Source organism: Drosophila melanogaster, chromosome 3L, assembly GCF_000001215.4.
Source record: "Drosophila melanogaster chromosome 3L".
Taxonomy (NCBI): domain Eukaryota; kingdom Metazoa; phylum Arthropoda; class Insecta; order Diptera; family Drosophilidae; genus Drosophila; species Drosophila melanogaster.
In genome coordinates, this window is record NT_037436.4 from 25,303,807 (window position 1) to 25,320,767 (window position 16,961).

The following is a 16,961-nucleotide window of genomic DNA, read 5'->3' on the forward strand; positions in this document are numbered from 1 at the left end:
TCATAATTAAAAGATTTTCAATTTTTTAAAATACTTACCTAAATCGCTGAATTAGATATTCAATTACAAGTGAGTAAAAAGAGCATGATAAGGAGTACATGGCCATGCCCCAGCAACCAAAACGTACTCCTTCTTCATAACGTTTCTGGGGAAGAGAGCCAAGAGTGGCCTTGGGATCTCCTTTAAAAACAGCCTCGCCAACAAAATCCGTAAAGTATAGCGAATAACAAACGTGCGCCATCCAACAAAAAAGATTTGTCACGCAAATCAATTTTAATGACAACGGCATATAAACAATAGAAAGTAAATAGTGACTCAGAGATTCCACTTCCATTGTGTTTTGGGCATTGTATGAATCTCCGTTTTGTGTACATCCATTTTCTTGAATGATTTCAGAATTCTCGGTAAAACTGGTCTCGTCAACAATTCTATAAGCTATACTGATGTTTGGATTTTCATCTTCAGTTTTTACCTTTTGAAAAGAAAAAAGAGTTTTTCAATGAAAATTATTACTGGTTGATTTACAATTTTTAAACTTAAAATGCCTTCATAGTTGGTTTCTAGTACTGTGTGCAAATTAAAAATGGAAATATATTTCTATGGGGTCAAGGCCTCATGTGGTGTTCGCTTAATAGAGAATCAATGTTGGTTTTTCGGTAGCTTATCTTTTTATGCTAGTCGAGTTCCCCGATGTGGCATGCATGGAAGGGCTTTAGAACGTGAGATTGATAGAAATTTACAAGACTAATAGAACTATGAAAAAATATACAAACATTTTTTAAAAATGCGGGCAGGGCAGTTTTTGGTTTTAGGGTGGATGTCGCAAAACAAATAGATTAACTGAAGTCAGTCCGCATGAACGTCGGGATATTGGGACTTATAAAAGCTCGTATACGGTTGATTTCTTGAAAACCTTGGGTATGGGAACAGAAAACGAAGCGTTTCCGCTTGAAAGTGTGTATATTCTTGATCAGGATAATGCGCAAGGTCGTCTGTCCGTATGAACGCTGTGGGGACAAATCACACATCAAAAACATAGCCGAAAAACAAAGACACTAGAATAACAAGATGCGTAACGCCATACGATTTTTTGGCACACGATTTTTTCGCCGAGGTTGCTCCAGGCTCTATCGAATTTTTGTTCGAGAGCGAGAGAGCTGAGAGCGCTACAGCAAACAGCTCTTTTCTACGCATACAGTGATAGCAGACAACTGTATGTGTGCACACATATGTTCAAGCATTGTAAATTTGACAAAATATGCCCTTCACCTTAGAAGTTCATAGACTTTAAATCTATATTATTTTTGATCAATTGGCACCGTGCGAAAAATTCTTGTTTTGCATTGCCTTAACGTTCTAACGTAGAAATAGTAATAGCCGAATCATATCACAAAATAAATTTCAAAAATGACTTTATATTAGAATATTTGTCAGCAAGCGGCATCTGAAAAATTAACAAGGCAACGATTGTTGGTTGCTTGTGTTCGTAGCAAAAATACTAGAATAATTCAAGTGTCTTTGATATGACTTTTGCAATAAAAAGTTTTCTTATTTTTTTTTTTATTTTAAAAATTTTTATTTTTTACTTCGTATTATTTTTATGAAATATTTATTTCTCAATGTAATGTTATCTTTTTAGAAAATTTATGTTTTAAATTACAGTAGTTATAATAATTTCCTTTGTATTTGCTTTAATTATTTAGTATATTTATAAAGTCATTTGACTTAATATGATGTATGTAAATGATCCAATTTTATTATTTAAAATGCACATTAGACTCAGCTGTTTTTCATATTCAGTTTTTTTTTTTTTATATTCCAATTTGATATTTTTAAACAGCGCGCAATTTTATCATATTGCTACGAAATTGGCCAAAACTCCCCAAATATGTAAATTCTTTTTGGCCATCACCAAAACAGTTGCTGCATAGCGCCAAACCAATGTATGTCCGTTACGCATCTTGTTATTCTAGTGTCATTGGTATTAGAGTATAAACAAACCCGACTAAAGTGACAGCGATAGCATTCGATAATATGTTCTTAACCGTTGAGTGGTCTGAGATCACTCCTTGGCCTTTCCGGCGATTTAAGAAGATTTAGAATTATGCCAAATAGACACATCCTCTAACTTCTCTTTTAAGAGGGGAAGTTGGATACTTCTCCTAAAGAATGTTATCCAAAAAAATAATTTTCCTAGACAACGACGCTTAGTCTCTTTTAAAAATCTCAATAGTAACTTAATGTCAAAAGAAATAATTCTCAATAAGAAGTTCCACTTAACTATTGTTGCTTCAAATTTCGCGATGGTCCTACGAAAGATAGAACATTTTTTAAAGCTGGAGTAAACCATGCGGCTAACGAGAAAGAGGTGCTAGCCATAATATTTGCACTCAAAGCCCTCAAAAAATACTCAAACCCATTCAGTGAGTATCTGGAATAGAAATGCCAGAAATAAGAGATGGAAGGCTTATCTAGATGTATATGATTACGAGATATTCTACAAACCGGCAAAATAAAGTGTTGATACAGACGCGATATCAAGATTACCTTTACAGCAAATTAACTCTGTTACCGCTAAATAATATAGTTAATATCGAAGCACCAATAAATGATTTTAAAATATATATAGAATATAAAAAGCCAAATATATATTTTGGCGATATATTTGGCTCTCAAAGCGAACGGTCGTGTTTTTTTTGCGACCCCGATTTTTATTTTGTGTTTGCCAAACCAGCCGTGGTTTTTAATAATCTTCTTTAATTATCATATATTTTAAACATAATTATTAAAGATCCGTTTGCTTCGCGAGTGATTCTTTTGTGATTTGTGCAGTAGTTTAAACAAATATACAAAGCATTTTGCATTTTTCGTCTTTGTGTTTTGGTAACTCTCCCTTTTGTGCGTTGTTCGCAGTACTCTTTGGTGTTGTTTTTTGCATGCATCTAGTGCATCTAGAAAGTTTTGATTTTATGTTTTCGTGCACAGTGGTCTGATTTCAGATAAATATGGAAACCGTAAATGCTGTCTGCTTTTATAAAAATTGTTGCCAGGTTATAACAACTGAGCAGCCAAAAATGACTTGTTGGCTATGTGATAGAATGGTGCATACTAAGTGCGCTGGTTTTAATGGCCGTACAAGTGATGACCTAGCAAAGGGTAAAAATCTAAATTACTGTTGTGATGCTTGCCTTGTGGTTGCGAACTAGATGAAATCGTTTATGCGCCAAACTAAAGGTGGCTTGAAAGAACTGATCAAATGTTTTGGCGTATCTAGAGATAGTTTTCGTCGAGCCGATGATCTTCTTTCCGCGCTTAATTCACACGAATCTCCAAGCGCAAAAAAGCCGCTGGTGGTAGGCTGCCTAAGGCCCCGCAACCACGGGCAATGATCAACAGGACTGCACAACTGATCAGCTGTCAATCGCAGCAAATCTGCAAATGTTGCTAAGATTAGCAGCTAAAAAAGATTCGGAGCTCACCCTGGGATTGCTAAAGATTCCGAATGTCTGCACTGGTTTCTCGACCAGTGATTCCACCTGTCTCGATTAGTTTACCACGACAAGGGAACATTGAGTCCGGACTACCGGCACAAGTTGGCACTTCAGAAATACAATCTGCAGGGCCAAAACCCCTCGCAGTGGTTCCACTAAACAAACAAATTTTCGGTACTCGGATTTCCCCTGATCAAACTTTATCTGATGTATTGTCTTATATACAAGACAAAATAAAAGCCGATATGATAAAAGTGGAAAAATTTAACTTCTCTTACGCTAGGGACATATCATCTTTCAAGATAACTGTCCCAAACGAGCTTTTTTCGACCATATGTTCGGGTGATTTTTGGCCGGATAGTATGGTGGTAAAAGCGTTCGAAGCTAAGATCAAAAATAGGAAAAAGGGGGCCGTGGGGATGAAACTTCCCAGACCACTGCACCATCCGCCTCTTCACCTTCTTCATCTTCTTAAAAAAACTAACAACGAATCTTACTATTTCCTATCAAAATGCTAGAGGCTTGCGTAGCAAACTAACCAAATTGCATTGTGATAGTCTTTCCTTTGCATCCCATATAATAGTGTTCACAGAGACTTGGTTAAAGCCGGAGATACTTAACTCCAAAGTCTTCCCAGCTATGTACACTATATATAGGTTTGACCGTCCCTCCAGACGGGGAGGTTGAGTCTTAATTGCGTTTAGATCTACCTTCGCGTCGGAGGAGTTACTTTTGGACGATTCTAGTAACTCGGAATTCTTATGTGTAAAGCTGTCTTTTTCCGACTCTTCCTTGCTCGTTTATTCCGCCATCTTCTCAATTCCCAGAATATCAGAATCAGCTGTCCGCTATCCAGTCCATCTTAAATAAACTGTCTGACAAGGACCAATTGGTAGTTCTAGGTGATTTTAATATACCTGGCACAATGTGGTCCCCAGAAAAACAATCGAATATCCTTCTTCCTTTAGCACAACATGACTTTATTGACGGCTTGCTCGACTTATCGTTGTCGCAAGTTAATTATATTCCAAACTCTCTTGGTCGACTGTTAGATCTTTGTTTTGTAACAAGTCCTGAAAGTGTGTTTCTGTCCAGGGTAGCACCTCTTACTCAACCTGAAGATCCATATCATCCTACTTTCGAGGTGGTAATCGACATAGGTACGGTATTAAAAGTAAATTCAGAGAAGTCAACAAAGCGAATTCCCTGTTTTCGCAAGGCAAATTTTCGGAGGCTAAACAATTTTATAGCTGGCTTTAATTGGTCCGATCTTTACTCCTGCAACATAATGACGGATGCCATTAATATGTTTTATACCGCAATTAAATCATTTTTTTACTATTGTGTCCGATGTACTATCCGTTAATCTCTAAACATCCTTGGTTTAATAAAGAGTTGACACACCTAAGAAATGTAAAGTCCAGACTCTATATAAAATTTTAAAATACCGGTTTTCAGTCCATCCTTTGTAAATATTTAAGCCCTCGGTTACCAAGTTCCAAGTTACCAAGTTCCAGTTTGCACAGGATGCGAAACAGTTTTATAATTTCGTTAGCACTAAGCGAAAAACAAGTTCTTACCCTTCCTCGCTATTTTTTGAAAACACTACGGTAACACCGGATCAGGCAATAGCCCATCTATTCGCCATATTTTTTCAAACAAAATATTTAACTTTACCTCATTCCGAACAGCCATACTCTTATGCGGTATCTAAATCGAATATAATATTTTGCCCCACTATAAACGAAAGCTCACTGCTTAACGATCTTCAGCGTGTTAAACCGGTCTATTCGCCAGGACCCGATGGAATCCCTGGCTGTGTGCTCAGATTCTGTGCGGAAGCCTTGTGCAAGCCTCTACTGAAACTGTTTACCTTATTTCTGGAATCTTCACAATTCCCTCGTATATGGAAGGAGTCCTTTGTGATTCCTCTTCATAAAAAAGGTAGCAAACTAGATGCTAGCAATTACAGAGGAATCTCTAAATTGTCGGCTATCCCAAAACGTTTTGAAAATGTTATCATTCCTTATTTGCAGCACCTTTGTAGATCCATCCGTGTCAGCACGGTTTTATGAAACGCAGATCAACAACCACTAACCTCTTGGAGCTAACTTCTTTCGTAATACCGGGTTTCAAAAATAATCTTCAAACAGATGTCAACTACACTGATTTTAGTAAAGCATTTGACTCTGTTAATCATTACCTTCTAATAAGAAAACTTGATCTTATAGGTTTCCCTGTTCATCTTCTAAATTGGATTTCAAGCTATCTGAATGGCAGGACACAACAAGTCCTCTTTAAAAATTCTTTATCTTGTAATTGCATGCATCCAAATTCTTACCCTTTTTATGGAGAGAAATCGGATCCTGTGCGAACTGGAACTTACAACTGCTTAAATAGTTCTTGTAACACTGAGCGTTAAGCACGATAAAATTTAACCGAGCACTTGAATATTTAGAACGGATAGACGGAGAACTGGTATTCTTAAATTTTGTGTAAAGTCAACAAGAGTCTGTCAACCTTTTATTATACCAAGAAAGATTGTTACAGATTAACGGATAGTACATCGGAACGCATATGAAAAAAATTTCTATATATTTTCATAATTTTATACAATACGTTTTTTAAATATCTATCGATTTGCAAATAAACGCCCTAAATCCGCCCACATTTTTGAAAAATTGTTGAATATATTTTTATTAGTCGTGTAAGTTTCTATTTTCGATTTGCCAAAAAACTTTTTGCTACGCCCACTCCAACGCTCACGTATTATTTCCTCACAAATATTTCCTCATTTAATTTACCAATATCTATCGATATTCCAGAAAAATGATAAAGTTTTGCGTTCGCATTCCAACTAGCGGAGAAACTCGACTATAGTATTCTCTATTGTTGTATTGTAGTGAATTTGGTTTCGCCGAGCCCATTGTCTGTGTTACGAAGGAAGAGCTTGACTGTGAAGGCCATTTCGTTGAACACTTTGCTGAGTAACAAGTATCTGTTAGTCGGGGAACTCGACATTTTCTCTTGTTGTTTTAACAAACATTTTTTATTTGTTGGGCTTATAATTTTTTTTTATTGGGCTTATAATTTTTTTTTATTATCTATTTATACGAAATAAAATTATGTTATTGATTTTTTCTTTCTATTAGCGAAATTTAGCATCGATGAGCTCACAATGCTATAGTACAATATTTTCGGTGTGTGGAATAATAAAGTAAAACTTAAAAATAAAAACCAAATTGTTCGATTTAAAATGAGCCAACGAGAATTGCGCGCTCAGCGGCAAAAAGACCAGGACAAGCGCAGACTCTCTCCCGAACAATGCATCCTTCACCGTCGTGTCAGACGCCAGCGAGTGCCAAATCATCCACCCGGTCAATGACCTAGCACCTGCAGAGTGCAAACGATCGCGGTCTTGCTCACCTATGCTTATAGCTGCACGAAATGAACCCCAACGCACTGAGAGCGTCTCTCTCAAGCTCTCCCCATTTCAAACGGTGTAAAGTTCTTTAGCTACCAACACAGCAATCACGATATCTACTGCAACTGCACCTTTAGCAACAACAACTGCAACAGTATCAACATCAACTCTATGCTCAATACCGACAGCGGTGTACGATTCCGCTATACCAACAGCAACAAAAGCAAAAGCACTCACACCGACTCTAAAAAGCGAAAGCGGACAAGAACCAAAACAAAACAAAAAACTATATCAAACAGGGCTGGATAGCTACATCCAAATAAAGGTAAGGAGGTATAATAAAGTTATACCTCTTACTAAGGGCAACATACAAGAAACGAAAGTGCAGACCCAGGATGAGTCTAGCCACCGATCAGTGACCAGGTACCTGGACGAAGCTGGGAAGAGTTACTATACCTACCAGCTGAAAAGTGTCAAAGGATTGCGGGAAGAAGAAGAGCCACACAAGCGCAGGCAAGCTGTGCAGGGCACCAACTGCCAAGAATATGGACTAACCAAACAGTACTGTAACAGTACTGCCATAGGTGCGTACATAAAAACTAGCACCAGAGTAACCGGAAATGTGAATCATGTAATGTATTCAAAGAGAGGTTACTCTGACTCTAACTTTAGAGGCCAAGGTTATAGAGGTAATGGTCGCGGCAGAGGCCATTACAATAACCGATACAATAACAATTACGGCAATAACGCTAACCAAAATAATGGTAACAATTATAGAGGCCGTGGCTACTCAAATAGAGGAAGCCGAAGCAATCAGAATAGAAATAATAATAATAATAATAGCAATGTGAGAATGACGCAAAATACGTCGGAAAACTCACCAAACCCTTTAGGAAACAAGCAATAAATGCAAAAGTTTATTCCATCAATTATAGTCTTAATATATTCGTATCTTTCAATAAGAATTCAACTAAAATTAAACTAACATTTCTCATAGATACTGGTGCAGATATCTCACTTTTGAAAGTAAATTCTGATAACTTCAAAATTCAAAATGAAAAAAATAAAAAACAAATAAAGTCCCGAGAAACACCCTCAATAGAACTCTAATCAACAAAATATATTATTCCACATGAATTTCATTTGGTAGACCCAAATTTTTTAATGCTGTAAATGATTACATATTTGTTCCTAATCAGGAAATACATAATGGAATTTATGTTGCAAATACAATAACAGCATCCAATTGGTCAAAGTAAACAAAATCCAATATAAAAACCTAAAAGATGAATGTCATCATAACACCAATCTAAAAAATAGAAGCGATCAAGTACTTTCAAAACTAAAGAAAAATGTTCCAGAGCAATTTAAAAGTCAATTAACTGAATTATGCACAAAGTATAGTGATGTGTTTGGACTGGGAACCAAACCAATATCAACAAACAATTTTTATAAGCAAAGATAATGAACCCATTTATATAAAAAACTACAGAAGCCCGCATAGCCATATTGAAGAAATTCAAAAACAAGTTGGGAAATTAATTAGCGACAAAATCGTCGAACCGTCTGTATCTGAGTATAACAGCCCACTCTTGTTAGTTTCGAAAAAATCATTACCGAATTCAGGACAAAGGAAATGGCGATGAGTAATTGACTATCGTAAAATGAATAAAAAACTACTTTCTGATAAATTTCCACTCCAAAGAATTGAATCTTTTTGGATCAACTTGGTCGAGCTAAATACTTTTCATGTCTTGACTTGACAAAAAAAATACAAATTCGATCGCCGACGTGTGAAGACGTTCTTATCGTGCTCCGCACAAAATCGGTTGTTTTGAGTGAAGTGAACGCCAAATAAAATAAACTAAATAAAAAATCCGAAAGCGAAAGAGACGCTCTATGCGATGCAAGATCGCTTAAATACATAGTGATTTGTTATCTTAAATAATAAATCTATGAGTCAGAACGACACTCGCGCTCAGCGTCAGCGCGAGCATGACGAACGCCGGCTCTCAATTCAGCGCAACAACGCGTACTTCTCCTACGTCTCACCGACAATCCGAAACGCAGACATCGAGCGGTCAATAACCCATAGCCCAAGAAACCATCTTCTACCAACAAATCAAGAAAGAGCGCGCTCCTGCTCTCCCGCTCTATTGGCTCCGACAGAAGCCCCGCTACCTCCAACAACAACAGCTGGAGAGGGACCGGCAGCCCGCTCTGCCTCGTCATCGGCTGCACCCGCTCACGGTCTGACTAAGTCAGCGAAAGCAAAACCGCTAGCAATAAACGGTACTGCTGCACTGCCAGCAAAACAAAACGAAAACGTAAACAAAAAAGCTGGGTCGACCTGGCAGACTGGAATGGACCGCTACATTACAATAAAGCGAAAGCTCAGCCCGGAAAATTCAGATTTGGGAAACAAGCCGAAAAATACACGCGACAACTCTACCTTGATCAAAAATGTAGCCCCTGCAAATACCAACAGATTTGCCTTGCTGGTAGATACCGCTGAGGACGTGCCGCTGGGATCCGTTGATATCGAACCGAAGAAAACAAAGCCTCCGCCAATATACATCCGCGAGAAGAGCACAAGCGGTTTTGTAAATACTTTGATTGGCCTTATTGGAAAAGATAGCTTTCATATAATTCCCCTCGTAAGAGGTACTATCAATGAAATCAAACTTCAGACGAAAACGAAGGACAACTACAGAAAAGTCACAAACTATTTTACCGCACAAAAAATAGGCTTCTACACCTACCAGCTTAAAAGCAGCAAGGGCCTGCAAGTAGTCCTGAAGGGCATTGAGTCTGATGTTACGCTAAAGTCTGATAACTGAGGCGCGGAAAAGGGATTTTACGCCAAAAACGTGTTCAATATCAAAAACAGAAACAGGCAGCCCCAACCACTCTTCAAGATTGAGCTTGAACCAGAAAACAAGCCTCCTAGAAAAAACGAGGTTCACCCAATTTACAAACTCCAGCTCCTTCTGCACCGTAGGATCACGGTAGAAGAGCCGCACAAACGCAACGCTCCTGTACAATGTACAAACTGCCAAGAGTATGGCCACACGAGGTCATATTGTACAAAGAAAATGCATGCGAGAAAAAATGCAATAACTGTGGAGGCAATCACACAGCAAACTACAGAGGCTGTCCAATCTACAAAGAGCTGAAAATCCGTCTTCACAAAAGAATGAACACGGCGCGGGCACACCAAGGAACAGCTACGCTGATACCATCAGAGACAAATCCTGAAGTAATTTTCTCGAAAGCAGCAAGTTTCGCTCCCTGGCCTACATCCAACACTAACAAGACAACATTTGCTAACGTTTTAAAATCAGGTATGACGCCTCCAACCCAAAACTCCCGAACTCCACATGAAGTGCACACAAAATTAGACACACAACAAAACTATCACCCAGCTGCGCAGCAGGAAACAAAAACTGAAGCTATGATGCAAGCCTTACAACAGAGCATGATGGAATTTATGACATTTATGAAGACCACCATTCAAGACATGATGCGTAATCAAAACCTTTTGATACAAATGCTTGTAGCCCAACAATCAAATAAATAATGGCTACCTTACGCATAGCTACGTGGAACGCCAATGGCGTTTCACAGCGCAAACTTGAGCTAGCTCAATTCCTACATGAGAAGCATATCGACGTAATGCTTCTTTCGGAAACTCATCTCACAAGCGCAAATACAATTTTCAAATAAGAGACTACCATTTCTACGGTACAAATCATCCCGACGGAAAAGCACACGGTGGCACCGCCATACTCATAAGGAACCGTATGAAGTACCACTTTTACAAAGAATTTGCGGAAAATCATCTTCAGGCCACATCTATCAACATTCAGCTGGATGACAACACTCTCCTTACACTAGCGGCCGTATACTGCCGCCCCCGTTTCACAGTATTAGAAGCTCAATTCCTGGATTTCTTCCAAGCACTAGAGCCACACTTCATTGCAGCAGGCGACTACAACGCTAAACATACTCACTGGGGATCGCGACTTGTGAACCCAAAAGGAAAACAGCTTTATAAGACTATAATAAAAGCCACTAATAAACTTGACCATGTTTCCCCCGGGAGTCCTACATACTGGCCATCAGACCTCAATAAGCTGCCAGACCTGATCGACTTCGCAGTTACGAAAAATATTTCCCGCAGTTTGGTTAAAGCTGAATGTCTGCCGGATCTGTCATTTGATCACTCGCCTTTACTAATTCACCTCCGCCGGTACGCCGAGAACGTGAAACCACCAATCAGATTGACCTCTGGCAAAACAAACTGGCTCAGGTATAAAAAATATATAAGTTCACATATTGAGCTAGGCCCAAAACTCAATACTGAATCTGATATAGAGAGCTGCACGTGTGCATTGCAATCCATCCTTACTGCAGCAGCTCTTACTGCAACACCCAAAATAACAATTAATACAATTAATTCAAAAAAGACCAACGTACAAATCGAGCAACTCGTCCACGTAAAACGTCGCTTACGCAGAGAATGGCAATCTTCCAGATCCCCAACTGCAAAACAAAAGCTAAAAGTAGCCACACGGAAACTGGCCAACACTCTGAAACAAGAAGAGCACGACGATCAGCGCCGATACATATAGCAACTCACACCAACAGGCACAAAACAAAAGTCACTGTGGCGAGCCCACTCAACTCTTCGCCCACCGACTGAAACCGTTTGGCTGGGCCCGTAGTGATGAAGACAGAGCCACTACATTTGCCGCTCACCTACAAAATGTGTTCACGCCAAACCAGGCTACTAGCACATTCGCGCTACCGTCCTATCCCGTAAACCGCCACCAGCAACACACCCCAATTGTGTTTCGTCCTAAAGAAGTAACTAAAATAATCAAAGACAATCTCAGCCCGAAAAAATCCCCCGGCTGCGACCTTATAACACCGGAAATGATCATCCAGCTGCCACATTCTGCAGTTCGCTACATAACCAAGCTCTTTAATGCCATCACCAAACTTGGTTACTTTCCACAACGATGGAAGAGGTCGATTATCATAATGATTCCAAAGCCTGGTAAGAACCACACAGTCGCTTCATCTTACAGACCAATAAGTCTACTCTCATGCATTTCGAAACTATTCGAAAAATGCCTGCTGATCCGACTTAATCAACATCTGATATACCACAATATAATCCCAGCCCACCAATTTGGATTTCGCGAAAGCCATGGAACCATTGAACAGGTGAATCGTATTACAACGGAAATAAGAACTGCATTTGAATATCGCGAATACTGTACAGCAGTATTTTTAGACGTATCCCAAGCATTCGACAGAGTCTGGCTCCACGGCCTAATGTTTAAAATTAAAACATCCCTACCCGAAAGCACACACAAACTTCTAAAGTCTTACCTCTATGACAGAAAGTTTGCAGTGCGGTGCAACACTGCCACTTCCACAGATCATACAATCGAGGCTGGAGTCCCCCAAGGCAGCGTTCTTGGGCCAACCTTATACCTCATCTATACAACTGACATCCCTACAAATAGTCGCTTAACGGTATCCACATTTGCCGACGATACAGCTATCCTTAGCCGTTCAAGGTCCCCTATCCAAGCTACAGCACAGTTGGCACTGTACCTCATCGACATTGAGAAGTGGCTCTCTGACTGACGAATAAAAGTAAACGAGCAAAAATGCAAGCACATGACGTTTACGCTAAACAGACAAGACTGTCCTCCGCTCTTGTTGAACAACATACCACTCCCGAAAGCAGATGATGTAGCGTACCTAGGAGTACACCTTGACAGAAGACTCACATGGCGCAGGCACATTGAAGCCAAAAAAACCCAACTTAAACTCAAAGCCAACAACTTACACTGGCTCATCAACTCTGGTTCTCCGCTCAGCCTAGATCACAAGGTCTTGCTCTACAATTCTATATTGAAACCTATCTGGACCTATGGCTCACAGTTATGGGGCAATGCCAGCAACAGCAATATTGACATCATACAGCGAGCACAATCAAAAATTCTGAGAACCATCACTGGGGCACCGTGGTACGTTCGGAGTGAAAACATCCAAAGAGACTTAAATATCCCATCAGTTACCAACGCAATCACGGAACTTAAGGAAAAATACCATAGCAAGCTTCACACGCACCCCAACCACCTAGCGCGAGGTCTAATCCAGCTCAGCAGCCGTTCCCGTCTCCGGCGAAAGGACCTACCAACCCAGCGAATAAATTATTAGGGCCGTTTAATCATAGAACAGTTGGAAAAATAATACAACAAAAATACTTGTTATAGTTAAGATTTTTAAACTTATTGTTAGTTCTTATACAAGAAGATTCAATAAATAAAAGCAAAGTAAAAAAAAAAAAAAAAAAAATGTCTTGCCTTGATGTCAGGCTTCCATCAACTTGAAGAAAACTCAAGAAATATAACATCTTTATCAACGATCAATGGCTCATATCGCTTCACGCGATTACCATTTGGTCTTAAAATAGCACCAAATTCATTTCGGAGGATGATGACTATATCATTCTCGGGTTTAGAACCCTCTCAGGCATTCCTTTATATGGATGACTTAAGGTGATAGGATGTTCCGAAAAACACATGATTAAAAACTTAACTGCCGTTTTTAATGTATGGAAATACCTATATACCTTATAACCTAAAGTTGCATCCAGAAAAATGTTCATTTTACATGCATGAAGTGACATTCCCAGGTCACAAATGCACAGACAAAGGAGTATTGCCAGATGACAAGAAATTTGACGTCATCAGAAATTATCCTGTCCCTCATGATGCGGACAGCGCAAGACGATTTGTGGCATTCTGCAACTATTATCGTCGATTTATAAAGAACTTCGCCGATTATTCACGGCACATAACTAGATTATGTAAAAAGAATGTTCCTTTTGAATGGTCAAGCGAATGCCAAAACGCATTCGAATACCTTAAAGAAAAGCTTATGCACCCCATATTATTACAATATCCTGATTTTCGCAAAGAATTTTGCATTATAACGGTTCCTAGTAAACAAGCTTGCGGAGCGGTTCTAACTCAGATCCTAACTACAACGGAACAAGAACTAGCGGCAATTCTTGGGCAATTACTCATTTTAGACCATATATTTATAGCAAACATTTCACTATTAAAACGGACCACAGATCATTAACGTACCTATTTTCTATGATTAATCCCAGTTCTAAATTAACTCGCATGCGGTTAGAGCTTGAAGAATACGACTTCACAGTAGAATACCTAAAGGGGAAAGATATTTTGGAGCAGACGCACTCTCGCGTATAAATATAACAGAACTCAAAGACAAGCAACATAAAGTCCTGAAAGTCACTACCAGGCAACAAAGTAGACAAGATATATACAGTAACAAACAAGGAACTATTGCTTAGGCAAAGTAATGTATCTAAGCCCAACGTACACGAAGTCATAACAAAAAATGAAGTACGCAAAGTAGTGACGTTGCGAAAAACCGAATCTATTTGTTTACTAAAACGAGGAAATTAAGTTATTGCAAGAATTGATGTTAACGATTTATATACCAATGGAATTTTTGATTTAGGTCAGTTCTTCCAAAGTCTTAAAACGCAAGCCGATATGCTGAACATCCCAAATTGGCACCGAGTGAAAAAATCTTTGAATCCATTTCAATAGATACTTTCAAAAATATGCCAACAAGAAATTGAAATCATTAGAGTAGCGCTACTCCGCCGGTGACCATTATACAAACTGAAAAAGAGATACTATCAATACTGTCTACATTTCATGACGATCCAATTCAAAGAGGTCATGCCTTACAAGAACGATAGCGAAAATAAAAAGACACTATTATTGGAAAAATATGACTCGTCATATCTATAAATGCCAAATGTCAAAAACAACGACACACACGAAGACCCCAATGACTAACACAGAGACCCCAACAAATGCTTTCGATATAGTGATAGTGGACACCGTTGGTCCACTACCGAAAACAGAATATGGCAATGAATACATCGACACACTGATATGTGATTTAACAAAATATCTGGTACACATACCTGTCGCGAACAAGAGCGAAAATACTGTCGAAAAAGCTATATTCGAAAATTGTATACTAAAGTACGGTCCAATGAAGAAGTTCATTTCGGGCATATATATAAAATTAAGATTGAAAATCCTACATCCACCGCATACCACCAGACTTTAAGGACAATAGAACGAAGTCATAGAACATTCAATGAATACATTCGTTTATACATTTCTGCAGACAAAAGTGATTGGGATGTTTGGATACAATATTTTACCTATTGTTTCAACGCAACACCATCAGTCATGTATGAATACTGTCCATACGAACTAGTCTTTGGAAGATTACCAAGACAGTTCGTAGATTTTGATAAAATAGATAGAGTATATCCACTATATAATATAGAAGAAAATAAAATATAGATTAGAAGTATCATATAAAAGAGCTATGCTTGAAGAGTATAAAAGAAAAAATAAGGAAAATTGTGACTTACAAATTTTGATTACAAATTTTTATTCATAAATGACGTCATGATTTAATACAAAAAGCATTATAATAATGGAAAAATACAATTTAAGAAGTCAAAAAAAAAAAACAAAAATAAATAATACTAATAGAATAAAATAACTACACTGTGTTACGTTATTTTTAAAAGGAAGGAAATGTGGTATACGTACACACATATTTAGAGTACACATTTACATAGTACAATGTACTCAGATTACTAGCATAAACAATAATGTTCAAGTGGAAGCGTTATATGATCGCCCGCTTTAAAGCATACTGCATAAGTGCATGGTCAGCACTCCCACGCTAACCAAATGCCGCTACATACATACTGTGCGCACATAGCATTTTCGCTCAACTCTTTTAACATACATATATAACAGCCGCTTCTCTGACGACTTTACCAGGCAGCGAAGGCGCAATTCATAGCGTCAGAAGAATATTGTATTAGCTTTAAGAGTTAGTCTAGTTTTACCACTGACACGTGTATATAAAATAAACGGAGCTATGCTCCATAAAGAAACATTCAAAGGATTTTCAATATTACATGTCCCTCTATAAACCTCCAATGCCAAAACGGTGCTCTGGCTGCTGTCTATTGCCCACCTCGCTTCACAATCTCTGAGGAAAAATTAACAACACTTTTTGACTCGTTTGGTGAAAGGTTTGTTGCAGCTGGCGATTGGAATTCCAAGTACTGGGGATCTCGGATAGCGAACCCTAAAGGAAAACAGCTGTACAACGCAATCATCAAACCGCAACACAAACTTAACTATGTTTCCCCGGGAGCACCTACATACTGGCCAGCAGATTCCATGAAGCTTCCAGATTTGATTGACTTCGCCATCACAAAAAGGATATCGCAATCAATGATTACAGCTGAAGCACTTCCAGAACTCTCATCTGATCACTGTCCGGTAACCTTTCATCTATTGCACCAACATTCCGTCACTGTGTAGGCTTACAAGCAATAGGACCAACTGGGCGAGGTACAAAAAATATGTTTGTTCCCATACCGGCTTTTCTAGCCCCCTGGAAACAGAGCAAGACATTGATCAGTTTGCTGGTTATATAGAATCAATACTTGTCGCAGCAGCAAAAGCGTCAACTCCACAAGACAACCATGTATGCAGCACAAAGTTTAACAAGACAAGTAGAGATATTGAACTGCTTGTCCTTGAAAAACGACGACATCGAAGGGAGTGGCAGGAGCACAGATCACCTGGCGCAAAGAGTAAATTAAAAGCAGCTTCTCGCAGACTTACCAAAGCGCTTAAGAAAGAAAAAGCGGACGCCCAACTAAGATACATCGAGAATCTCACGCCCACAGGCACAAAGAACTCGTTGTGAAAAGACCACAGGAAGGCACCAACAGAAACGTTTGTACCTCTCCGTAACTCTACCGGAAACTGGTCTCGCAGTGACACGGACAGAGCAAGAGTCTTCGCTGATCATCTTAAAAAAAGTATTTCAACCAAATCCAGCAACTAACTCATTTACTCTCCCGCCTTTAACTG

General features: G+C 38.8%; 1 protein-coding gene across 1 annotated transcript in view; it reads right to left on the reverse strand.

The window, feature by feature from the left end:
• lovit (loss of visual transmission) overlaps positions 1-16,961 on the reverse strand; it is a 434,041-nt gene that overhangs the window by 66,867 nt on the left and 350,213 nt on the right. The window contains exon 6 of the mRNA NM_001316486.1: positions 39-472. Within this exon, the coding sequence (NP_001303415.1) occupies positions 39-472 (434 nt within the window). The remainder of the gene's footprint in view (positions 1-38; positions 473-16,961) is intronic.